A 12926-nucleotide genomic window follows, 5' to 3' on the forward strand; every position below is an offset into this window, starting at 1 on the left:
TGGCACGTCCTTACTGCTTGAAACTGAAAAATACTGGTACGTCGTGTTAGCAGGTTGTTTATCGGGACGCCGTTCATACCTCACACTTCTGAGCTTCCAGTCTGACGCCTCCCATCAATCATCCTGGTTGTTTAGCGGCGACTAGCGCTGCCGCATGCGCTGATGAATAGCGGCGGACAGGAATAGCGAAGGTCAGGGCGGGTCAGGAGAGCGTTCTGTCTGTCAGTATGTTCTGAATGTGAGGCCCCTCCGCGGCACTGCATGCCAAACCCGCTGCATCAGAGGGGAGGGAAGAAACGCACCGCCGATCAGATCAGAGTCTAGAATCCCTGACTTTTCTCCCAATCTAGTCATATCCAATTCCCCAGTTGTATTTCCCCTTCACTTTTAGGCTACAGACCTCTACTCCTGACCGAGGAGGGTCGTGACTAACACACGCCCATCCGACACGTGCAGCAACGACCGCTTCTTTCATCTGGGTTCATACGGAGATCCGTATGGCGCACGGAGAGTCACACGTCTCTGTGCAGCATCATCGATCAGCCAGCAGAGGCCGCCAGCAGCAGGGATGAGAAATCCTTACTTAGTCCCTCTAAATGGGCAGGCTCTATTATCGCTGACGTTATGACACAACCCAACCATAATATTAACAATGTAATACGTTAACAAGGTGCTCGGGTGGTGCAGCGCTCTGTTACTTCGAATGTCGGCGGTGCTATCGGTCGGCCAGACGTCTACGTAGACACTGGGACTTTGGGTACATTTGGGATGGGGAGATGGAGTAAAAGGGTGATGGATCAGCGCCCCATCCAGGGTGTTCCTACCTTAATAACGTAAGAAGGAAATATTAGGACGTCCTTACAGCATAAAACAGAAAAAATAAGGATGTTTATCAAGTCAAATTTATTTATATAGGGGTTTTTACAAGACATTGTCTCAAAGCAACTTTACAAATTCCAGGACCAACAGACTAAAAACCTCCTGTTGAGCAAGCCGAGGGTGACAGTGGCAGGAAAAACTCCCTTAAAATTACAGGAAGGAACCTTGAGAGGAACCAGAGTCAGCAAATTAAATTAAACTGAAACTTATAACTAGCAGAAAATAATAATGTGAGTTCTTCATTGTTCAGTCCAGTCTGTGATTCAGACCTTTTTGGTGCAAACACGCCAGGTTTCCATCCCATCTAGTAGGAGCAGCATTGTTGGCACGGCAGTCTCGACTGTCAGGCCGCTGTATATAACTTACGTTGTGAGGTTCCAGAACCTAGCCTGAGCTTGATGTGGGATTTCTGTTGTTTTCACTGACCTTTAGGGTCAGTTTTACAGATCAGTACTGGAGTACAGTTGGTATGCGCCCTGGATTGTGTCCGCGATGTGACCCTTGAGCCAAAACGAGGACCATGAGGAGGGTTCACCTGTCGTTTGGTCGTCACTGGCGTCCGTACACAGACCCGGTGTATCTGTCAGCTGGAGCGTAGTTGTGTAATGGTGCTGGACGTGCGTTAGGACCCTCGGTCTCCCGTTCCCGTCCTCGTAGCTTTTATCTGGAAGCGGAGGAGCTAAAAGCTGGAGTGTGAGTGTGTGTGTGTGTGTGTTAGACGGAGAGATAGAGCCCGGCGGGGAGGGTGGAGCGCTCCCGCCGGCCGTCTGTGTGGACGTGTGTATGTAGTCGCTGGAGATCTCAGTGAGGAATCGGGCTGCTGGAGTGTAAATGTGGCTGAGCGAGTCTCTGCGGTGCAGCGGGAAAAAGGCGCCCGGGGCCGCGGTCGGGGTCGGGGCCGGGCCGGCCGGCACCATGAAGCACTCGCACTCCAACACTGTGGACTACAGGAGGACCAGTAAGTGCGCTCGCTCATTTTTACTGGACAAACTGGAGTGTGTCGGGGAGAATGGTTTTCCTTCCACCTGCTCTCGACGTGGAGCAGAACGGCCTGGGTTATGACTAAGCTTTCAGTCTTTTAGGCTTCTGTTTATTTTATTATTATTATTATTTATGACTGTAGTGTAGAAGCTTGGAATTAATTATTTATTATAAATAAAATGTTCCGGCTCATGACTGTGGGGAGTTTAACCTGCATCCTTGTGTAGTCTGGCTGCCCAAAGCATCAAGGTCTCAGAGTCGGAGTCGCTTAGCTTTATGAAAACTAAACGTTAAAATTTAGCACTGTCCTAAAGTTAGCCATGCACGCTAGCTCAGTGACGCTGTTGTCTTGATGCTTGACGTAGTAACAAACAACGCTAGTACGTCATCGCAGATCAGTATCGTCTGTTTACCATAATAAAGTGTTCTCACCCTGATCAGCTCCTCAGTACAGAGGATTCTAATAACACTTGGAGTCATAATCAGATTATTTAGACGCTCTACTGTTACATCACTGCAGTTTTAGCTTACTAAGCTAACACAGTTAGCCTCACGCCAGCTAACGTCTCCCTCCGTGTACCGAAAACGCTTCAACTCTCCCTGACGCCCCAATTTACAAATAAACCCACACTCGTATAATTACACCTTTATACAGATTAAACATCAATGAGAATGTATTTACATTTATAAAGAACTCTGTTAGTTGCTCCGCACTGATTCGTCCACCATGTTTGTAGTTCTTTGTGAGAAAAGTCGTGCCGCACTGAATGCTGGGATTGATCTTCAGCGCTGAGGAGGCGTCGGACGCTCCCTCGTCATTCAGTCAGATCATCACTCAGTAGGAGCGTTTTAAGGGAGCTAAGGATTTAGACACGCCCTCTTCTCGGGAGTGTAGGATGATGGGAAATGCTGAGATGTACAGAGAGAGCTAGGTGTCACTTCCTCTCCCTGCCCAGTGACCTCTTGTATTGATGACCAGTTTGTTAAAGGTTGATACAAATGTCTTACATCTGACATCGTTTGATCACAGAGATCCACTGGCGGGTCCTCGGACCTCGTGGCAGCGTAAATTAGGGGCCCTTATAGACCCAGATGTGCCTGTCCAAAAAAGTACAATTAATTCAGATTGCAGCAGGTGGATGTTCAGGATGTACCTGACCATAATACCGTGTTTTAATGTAATCATCCTGTATGATTACGTGTAGATTAAAGTCCTAAATGACAATAACGTGTAGAAAGTCGAGGGGTGTATGTGTACGTATACACACATGGACTGATAACTAGCAGGAAGTCCTGCTGTGTTTATTCCAGAAGCAGGTTCTTCTCTATAAAATGACCCGGTTATGCCCCCCTCAGACGCCCCCCCTGATGCCCCGAGCAGCAGATGAATAAAGATGGGGCTCTCGTTGCTTTATGCGGGTTAATGAGGCGCATTCATTTCCACACCATTAAACACCACTCACATGAAAAGCTTCCACGCGGGGATGGAGTGGCGAGCGGGGCAGATGCGCCTGATGGCTAACGAGAGCCGCTGGGTCAGTACCGCTAGGTCAGTACCACTGCTCTCCTCCTGATACAGGATCCACAAATCAAACCAGCGTTATACGTTCTCCTCTCTCGCTCCTGATCGTCTCCATGATCCTCCGTACCACAGGACAGACCTGCCGTGTGGAGCGTGATGGCTGACACTCACCAGGCGCCTCAGGATGGGGTTATTTATTTTGTTCCTCACCTCTGGCCGACCATACCAACCAAACAGCTCCAGGTTATTAACAATAATAAAAGCAATATTAATAATAATAAAAACTAATAATAATAATGTAATGTAATAATAATAATAATAATAAAAACAACAATAATAATTCAACAATATAGTAATATTAATAATATAATAATAAAAACAATAATAATAATAAAACAATAATATTAATAATAAAAATAATCAATTATAATAATTAATAATAATTTATAATAATGAATAATAATGACAATAATAAAAGTAATATTAATAATATCAGTAATTGTGATAATATAATAACAATAATATTAATAATAGAAATATCAATAGTAGTAATAAAGTAATAATAATATACAATATATAATAATATAGGTATTAATACTAATTATAAATAATTTAATAATAGTGGTAATAAAAGTGATTTTTATAATATCAATAATTATGATAACATAATAAAAATAGTAATAATAATTATATTAATAACAATAATAATAATAGTAATAAACCCAATAATAATAATATTAATAATTACTAATATAATGATAATAATCAGTGTACAGGACAGAAAGAGACATGAATACTTAAAATAAAAGAAGAAAAGAAGAAAAAGGCAAGAATCTAATTATAAAAATGAATAAATCGACTGTAAATCAGTGTGTGACTGACGCTCCAGTCGTGCTGTTTGGATAAACGTCTCTGTGTTGGATGAAACCTGCCTGCAGTCGTTTCTTCTCCTCAGGTTGGGACCAAACCTGGTCTGTTTTGATGGGGGATTTATCACCCCGTCCCCAAAATAATCGCTCTGGGTCGTGCCTGGTGTGCTTCTTTATTCGCTGTGGTCTCGTGTCCTTCCCTGATCGCTTCTCTGATGTAGAAGCCACTGTTTGTATACGATCATTTACACAATCCAGCAGCAGTTCATCGATTAGAAATAATAGAATTATATTTATATAGTTTATAGTGCTGAACCTTTGTGCTCAGCTGGATTTTGCTTTAAACGACGTCTTTATCAGCTGAACGATGCAGCAAATGAAGAAAGAAAATAAATGATGTAGGATTTTATTATTCAACCACAGAATCTTACTGATCTTATAACCTACTGCTGGTCTGTAGGACCTCAACTTGGGTCACAACAAGATAAATCATCAGAGGCAGCCTTGACTGAATATATGTGCCAAATGAATCCCAGATTATGTGCTGAATTAATGATGTTTTCAGCTAGAACAGCAGCCGCTCCTCTGATAAGCTTCTGTGGAAATGTGTACGGCTGGGCGCTGATTAATCAGTCGGTGTTCCGGTTCATCCCAGAGCTGTTGAGTGGGGCTGAGCTCAGGGCTCTGTGCAGGACACTGGAGTTTTCTTTTGTGCCTTCCCCAAACTGTAAGGTAGTGATTGAGGTACTGGATTAGTAATCAAAAGGTTGCTGGTTCAAGCCCCAGCATTGTCAGGTTGCCACTGTTGGCCCCTAAGCAAGGCCCTTATACTCTGTGTGATTGGTTTACAGTTCTGCTAACTGTGGGATTTTTCTCTCTCCCCTTCAGAACGTCCGCTGTGTGGCTCCACGGTGGGCCCCTGCCCGCTCTCCTCGGGCGTGACGGGCATCAGTAAGGAGCTGGCTGACCTGAGGCAGCTGATCCAGTTCCCGGAGGAGATCGCCAGCATCCTGACGGAGCAGGAACAGCAGCTGTACCGCCGCGTGCTCCCGCTCGACTACCTGTGCTTCCTCACCAGGGACCTGACCGGGCCCGAGTGCCACAGGAGCCACCCGCACCTCAAAGCCTCGCTGTCGGCCCCGGTCATGCCCACCCAGAGCGCCCAGCACAACGTGGTGGAGGACCTGGTGTCGCGCTTCAACGAGGTCAGTATTTCTTGTATTGTGGGTAAAGGAGAATTTCAGAATGCGAAATACACTGTATGGTCAAAAGTATTCGGACACCTGACCAAGAGCTGTAACTGACTTTCCTAGAATAAAAAACAACAACTGAACAATCGAAGAACTAAAACACACAATACAACAACAAAGGCTTCAATATATTTACACTTAATATAAACAATATAAATAACACTAAATATTAATAACTCCACTTATAAATAATATTAAATATTAATAACCCAAGATAGAAATATTATTGATTTTAAATGATACTTAATACAAATAATATTAAATATAAATAACAAAATATAAATAATATTAATCATAACGTTAAATATACATTATGATAAATATAAAAAAACACTAAATACAAATAATATTAAATATAAATATCAAAATATAAACAATAATAATTACAAATAATATTAAACATACATAACTAAATGTAAATAATATTAAATATAAATAACACTAATTATCAATAATATTATGTAAAATAATATTAAATATAACAATAATAAATACATTTAACACTAAATATGTATTTAATATGAAATATTATTAATGGTAAATATAAATAGCATTTAATATAAATAATGTAATATAATAATGTACATCACGCTACATCACTGGTTCAAGCCCCATCACTGCCAGGTTGCCACTGTTGGGCCCTTGAGCAAGGCCCTTAAACCTCAATTGCTTAGACTGTATACTTTCACAGTACTGTAAGTCGCTTTGGATGAAAGGATTAAATGTAAACGTAATGTAAAGATCAGTTGTCAGATGGTGGTAGATCTGATCTCAGGTTCCTACAGTTTGGGTTTTTATCCTGCTGATCAATAAGATTTATAATGAAACCTTTTAATTTCTGATACTGGACCTGAAGACGGAGGTGAATTAAGTCCGTGTTTGAGTCGTGTGTTTATTTTTTATCTCTCTAAGCGTAGTGAGACGTGTGTTTTCCCTTGTGCATCTTTGCCATGTTTGGCAGGAGGCTTTTAAGAGAACGAAACGCAGCCGTATTTCTGAGCGGTCGCTGTCTTACTTCACGTTAAACGCTGCTGACAGGTTCTCCCTTCTCCAAACACAAACCGCCATCGTGCTTCGTGGCTCCTGCTGATCAATCTTGGTTATATAACACCGTCCGATCCAAAACAACTCTTCACCAGATAAACCTGCGTTCTCGTTATAAAGTGGAATTTGAAGTCGAAAGAGAACCGAAAGACGTTTTTTGGCGTCTCTCTGGCGTTTCCCCCCGGGTGTATGAACCTCGTCTGGCCCTCGGTGCAGCGATGGCGCGGCTGCAGGATCGTGTTACCGGAATGTGTCTTATCCCGGCTTAATGAAGCCCGTGTCCTCTTCAGCCTGGCATCCACAGCGTTCCGAGCTGGAATTTCTTCAGCCTTTGCCAAGCGTGTCCTGTCCTTCCTGCGCTTTATCTTCCGGACGTCCTCACGGCCCGCTGGGAACGTTACTCTGAGATGGTTTATTACGTGTTTAGTGCGAGCCCAGCGCTGGATGGTGTTAATGAATGTTCCTAACAATGTTCTCAGAGTTCCGTCGTGTCCTCTGGGTAAACTGGGTGTGTGTCGGGGGTGCTGGCTGCTCCCTGCTGTAGCTGAAGAGTCACAGAAATGCTGCTAGTGCCATAAAAGCCAGCGTTAACTGATTTACAGCATTTAACGGACACTTTTATTTGAAGTGACTTACAATTATGAGCAATTAAGAGTTAAGAGCTTGGAAGTGGGGGGGCCTCGAACCGATGACTTACTACTGATTACTGGTCATTATTAGGTACGTTATTAGCCCTGTTTAGGGGTGACAACTTAATCTAACAACTACCCCACCAGTGCTGCAGTTACGACCACTACTGGCTGATCGATGGTACTGCACAGAGACGAATGAACCCACCTGAACCCGCCAAATTCAGATAATTCCGAAAGGTTCTGAAACGTCAGCAGTGGAACTAAATCTGGTGTCGTAAATGCCATTTAAAGGCCATTTTATTGTGTGTAGCTCAGAATTCATGAATATAGAGCCGCTTCAGTAATAAAATAGCATTTTTCAGTATGAAGAACATAAATTAATAAAGAATCTCGGTTTCTGCCTCTGAACAAAGAAGCTGCGATGAATCCACAGCTGATTTCCATTAAGTCTGGATAGATGTGTTTACCGTCTCGCTCTGAGCTGCCTGAGAGGAAGCGCGGCGTTAGCTTCTGCTTTTAGACGGCTCGACCTTCAGCTCTTTTATTTGATCAAGGCTTTCAGAGCTCTACATCACGAACTCGACTGCGCTCATGTCCGTTCTTTCTTGGGTAGCGTTAACAAAGCAGCTTTGAAGCGGTTGACGTGTTTGTCGTCAGGGAGAAGGTAAGATTTTCACCTGTGCCGTTTCTAAACACTGTTTTTTTTTACTTCTGTAGGTCAGTTTCTGGGTAACTTGGCTCATCTTGACCGCCAGCTCAATGGAGGAGAAAAGAGAAGTCTTCTCGCACCTCGTCCACGTGGCCAAATGCTGTTGGAACATGGGAAACTACAACGCAGTGATGGAGTTCTTAGCTGGTCTCAGGTACGAGTCTCAGCTCAACGGCGTTTACTTCTGCTGCTCTGTAAGAATAAGTCGCCCATTTCTTTGTGTGCTTTATCAGTATGGTCCAAAGAACATCTACTGTCCACTACCATATTCAAGGTGGTGCACCAAAGGGGTTGCAGGGTCGAAGCCCTTACAAAACCAGGCATTTCAGTGCTGCAGAACGTCGTTTGGAAGACTCCCTAACCATGTGGTGGAAGGGCTTATGGTCTAATGAGACTAAGGTGGAATTCTTCAGCCTGAGGTATAAAATATGGTGGTGGTAGCATGACACTATGGAAGTGCTTTCTGCTTTTGATGCTCTTGTCCTCAAAAGCCTGAATTGAATGCATCCTTCTTCAGAGTCCAGGCTTCACATCAATAGCCAGACCAAGGCGTCCATCAGTCGTAGGTGATGGCGTACAAAATTTTGTCTCCAGATGAATAAACACACAAACAAAAGTCTCCTCCCTGTTTACGTTGTGGTTGATCAGCAGATTGCACGTTCCACGTCCCTGAAGAGGTTCTTGATCGTTTTATTATGTCCTAGATCTCAAAAGGTGCTGAAAATGTGGCAGTTCATGGACCAGGCAGACATCGAGACCATGCGAGGCCTGAAGGACGCCATGGCCCAGCACGAGTCCTCGTCCGAGTATAAGAAGGTGGTAAACCGCGCCCTGAACATACCCGGCTGTAAGGTGGTGCCCTTCTGCGGCGTCTTCCTCAAGGAGCTTAGCGAGACTCTTGATGGGGCTGCGAGCCTGATTGGACTTCGTCCTGCTTTTGATTCTCAAGAGGATTCGATCGAGGTGAGAGCTGGAAATACAACGATGCCTTTTTACTAAACGTCCCAGCTTTTCTGGAAGTGGGGTTTATATTTTTACCTCCTTTATTACAGTCAATTTAAATGTATTTAATTCTTCCATAAATTAAATCTCTCATTTATTAAGCTGCAGATTGCTGTGATTGGCTGTACTAATGAGGGTTTAATAATTGTTTGATGTGGTCGTTTGTTGTTGTTGTTTGTTGTTCTTCGTGTCCTGTCCAGTTCGTGTCCGATTACAACGGCCAGCAGCACTTCCTGCACAGGGTGGGAAGCGACGGACTGCACAACTCGGAGAAGGAAGCTACCGTTAGCAACATCCTGCAGACCATCCGCAGCTGTAACCGCAGCCTGGAGGCCGACGAGCCGGAGGAACCCTTCCGAGAGAAGAGCAGGAACCAGTGAGTCCCGAATCTCTTACTGTCACTGCAGTACCGACAGACGCGTTACAGGTCAGAACGTGCGGTGGGTGGTCCGAGCGTCGGAATCTCTGTGTAAATACACCGGTGGGAAAATGTACACGCTGTGTTTCTGATTGCTAATTTGTCAAACTGAAGGATTTCAGAGCGGTTACGCTCACGTTTACATTTTCTGCATGTAGCAGACGCTCTAATCCAGAGAGACTTACAGAAGAGCTTCCACAGTAAACATCTCACTACTCCAGTCCAAGCAGACGCTGGGGTGAGACCCCAAATCTGCTGGAACCCTGTCAGAACCATAACTGTAGGTAGAATGCTTAGTTCCTCTTCCTCTGCTGGAGACCCTGATGGCGTACGAGGAGGGTATATTCTCCTGATGCGTGCACGCTCCACGACCCCTTATTCGGCCATACTTCGGCGTGTGAGGTCGGTCTCGCACATGGAGAGTCACGCGCTGATCTCCACGTTCCTCCACTTCTGTACAGGCACCTCGGGCTACTAACCAGAGTCCTTATACAGCATTGAAGACCCCGCCCACTTTTTAGTCCCATTTTTTCCCACCCAGCAGACTAGTGGCTGTTTTTTTCTGCTGCAGGCACTGCCAGTTGTGCCTGGTAGGGGGCACCTGTGCACTAGCGAAATGTCCCACTGCGTCACCTAGTGTAGTAGATCAAAGTTCTCAGTAAAGAGGTGATGGAAGTCTTTAATCTTCTTTAGCCGTCTGTTCCTCACTCAGAACTTTACTTTTCCGTCCCTTTGACGTGGGAAATAGTTTTGTATTTTTTATTCCCGTTACGTTCTGAGGTACCACCCGCACTCTTGTGTGTTTTTTGCCACCCAGCTGGTCCTGATGTTTGAGGACCGTGATGATCACACCGTTCCTTCATCACCAATATTCCTGTTAATTACATTTCCAGTCAGACTTTGTCCAGCAGTGGAGATGATTACACCATCCCTCTCCCAACAGATCTGGGATTTGCTCTTTGTTTGTCCTCGGGACAGGAGCTTTGCGTGCGTCGGGGAGGAAAGAGTTCAGCCGGGTTATTAATGTGGTGTCAGCGCGGCCCCTGGCTGGATTTCGTCATTCCTGGTGTTTGTTGCCATGTTCCTGGTGTTTAGGATCTCAGGAGAGGAGCTTAATCTTCAGGTGTTGGTGTGAACCGAGTCGTGTTCTGTTTCTGTAAACTGTGCTGGATGTTTCGTCGTGAGGAACAGTTTATCCTCTCGGATGTTTGGTTCTAGTTCAGGTTCTTTTTTCCAGGCACTTGAATTATTACAGACGATTAAAAGCATTAACTGCTGTTTGTTCAATGTTTTCTACCTTCTTTCTTCTTCTTTTTGTTGTTTTTTTGTCATTTCATCATGGCCGTCTTTAAGGAAACCCTCAGATTCCGGGCGTGTCCTGTAAGTTGTTGAGTTGAGTTGCGCATGTGCTCATGGTTTGCAGTGAGTGTTTGTTAGCCTGACATGCTTCCATCTGAAGAAACATTTGGACATTTTTTCACCTCGTTTGTAGCATATGAATGATTACCACAACATTTTTAAATCTGCCGATTTAACCTGGTCTGGGTCGCGGCAGGTCCGGAAAACACTGGGCAGAAGGCAGGAACACTCTGGACAGGGCGCCAATCCATCGCAGGGATTCGGTCAGACACAGCCGATCATATCTCTCTGATTAGACGCCCAGGCGGCCGACACTGGCTAGTGTAATAAATCATACACCGTGTGGCCAAAAGTATTAGGACGCCTGACTGTGAGGTTGTTGGACATTTTAAAACAAACGGTATTAAAATAGAGTGACCTCTGTATGATCCTTACGGCTAGAACAACAGCCGCTCTTCTGAGAAGCTTCTCACAAGACTTCAAAGTATGTCTCCGTGTGACCTTCTGTATGCTACAAATGCAGCGAATAAACATAAAGATAAAAAATGAATGTTCTTGTGTCTTGTGTTTAATGCACGATTGTTAACCTGAGATTTACTAATAACACCGAGGGTCAGTTCCAGCTGTGATACTGTTAATTCATTCCAAAGGGTTAGGGTCCGACCACTCTTACACCCACTGTTGGCATGAAAGGGTACCCGTCTAGTCGACTTCACATGCCTATCGCCACTAACTTTTTACCTGAGATGCTTCTTGATTTGATTGCAAACTTATTATTTTCCAACACAGATTTCTGGTTGGCGACCTTTCCGATTCAGAAGGGGACCTGAGCGACGCGCCGCAGGAGCTGGACCTACAAAACCCAGAGGAACCAGAGGGCGCCTTCAGCCACGGCACAGAGCTGGTGCCTTGGTATGCCCTCTCCATTCCCGCCGACGTGCACCGCTTCCTGCTGCAGGGAGCCACGGTCATTCACTACGAGCAGGAGAGCCACTTCACGGCTCGATGCCTGCTCCGCCTGCAGCCCGACAACTGCACCCTGACGTGGGGCAGGCCCCCGAGCGGCCGGAACAGGTGCGCTGTGCCAGAGTCGCTACCGCAGGGCCTTGCGGGTGCTTGCGGTCTTACCGAGGGCATCTTGGACCTGAGTGCTGTCAAGGCTGTGTTTATGGGACACTCAGGAATCGACATAAACGTGGTGCGTCTGCAGAACAAGCTGTGCGGCCTGAGTGCCGAGGAGAACGGGGTTACACTGCTGTACGGTCTGCACACCACCGACAACAGGCTGCTGCACTTCGTGGCTCCGCGGCACACGGCGTCTGTGCTGTACGAGGGTCTGCAGGAGCTGATCCGAGCCATCAGGATGATGAAGAGGTTCCCTGACCAGAGGCTGCAGTGGCTGCGCAGGCAGTACGTCAGTCTTTACCAGGTAAGTAACAAAAATCATGGTGCCTAGCGTGGACGAGAGCTAAGCAGCTCAGGACTGATGGGTTAGCATGTTTTACCACTGTGCCAACCAAGCGACCTGTCTGTCTGTTCATGATTGAAACTGTGTCCAATTGTAAAGAAATACCATTCAGATGTTTGCATATATTACACCACGTCCTAATATTAAAGAGATTTTGAGTAGGATAGACTAGACTGCATTAGCCTCATCGTCGTCGCGGACAAATATACGCTCCCAAAGAAGCAAACATCTGATGCTAATCATCTTTTGGCTTCCAGTAATGGGAAAATGTTCCTGGATCCAGTACTGTATTGTCCTTATTTAAGCCTCGAGGTCTCTGTCATTAGGAGGACGGAAGATTTGAAGGACCGACGTTGGCACAGGCCATCGAGCTGTTCGGAGGCCGGCGCTGGAACACGGGCAGCTCGGTCAGCAGAAACACGGAGAAGAGCGCCAATCAGAGGAACAGCCCGCTGGGCATCAGCTCCAATGCCAAGAAGAAGAAGAAAGCCCTGGTCAGGGTAAGCCATGGGTCTGTGTCTTCCGTCCAGGCTGGTTTGAAAATACGAGCCAGCGGCTGTAACCTCTTACTCCATGTGTGTAGGGAGACAGTGGAGATGGAACTGATGATGAGATGATCTCACGCAAGACCAAAAGCTGTAAAGAGGTCGTGAACAGAAGGTCCTCGGATCCCCTGGAGGCAGTGGAGCATGAGGAGAACGGTGAGCATAGAAGTCCAATAATGATGCGATTGGTCTGCATGTAGGCGCACTCACCGGTATGGTTGGAGAATGTGCTAATGCTAATACACTTT

At 45.5% G+C, this 12926-nt stretch overlaps 1 protein-coding gene across 1 annotated transcript in view; it reads left to right on the forward strand.

Annotated features, from left to right (window-relative positions):
• The window catches only part of plce1 (phospholipase C, epsilon 1), a 46827-nt gene that overhangs the window by 17295 nt on the left and 16606 nt on the right, over nucleotides 1–12926 (forward strand). The window contains exons 4-10 of the mRNA XM_063003370.1: nucleotides 5140–5456; nucleotides 7895–8040; nucleotides 8591–8849; nucleotides 9089–9264; nucleotides 11455–12094; nucleotides 12460–12633; nucleotides 12717–12834. Coding sequence (XP_062859440.1) covers nucleotides 5140–5456; nucleotides 7895–8040; nucleotides 8591–8849; nucleotides 9089–9264; nucleotides 11455–12094; nucleotides 12460–12633; nucleotides 12717–12834 — 1830 coding nt within the window. The remainder of the gene's footprint in view (nucleotides 1–5139; nucleotides 5457–7894; nucleotides 8041–8590; nucleotides 8850–9088; nucleotides 9265–11454; nucleotides 12095–12459; nucleotides 12634–12716; nucleotides 12835–12926) is intronic.

The sequence above is a fragment of the Trichomycterus rosablanca genome, chromosome 10 (genome assembly GCF_030014385.1).
Source record: "Trichomycterus rosablanca isolate fTriRos1 chromosome 10, fTriRos1.hap1, whole genome shotgun sequence".
Classification (NCBI taxonomy): domain Eukaryota; kingdom Metazoa; phylum Chordata; class Actinopteri; order Siluriformes; family Trichomycteridae; genus Trichomycterus; species Trichomycterus rosablanca.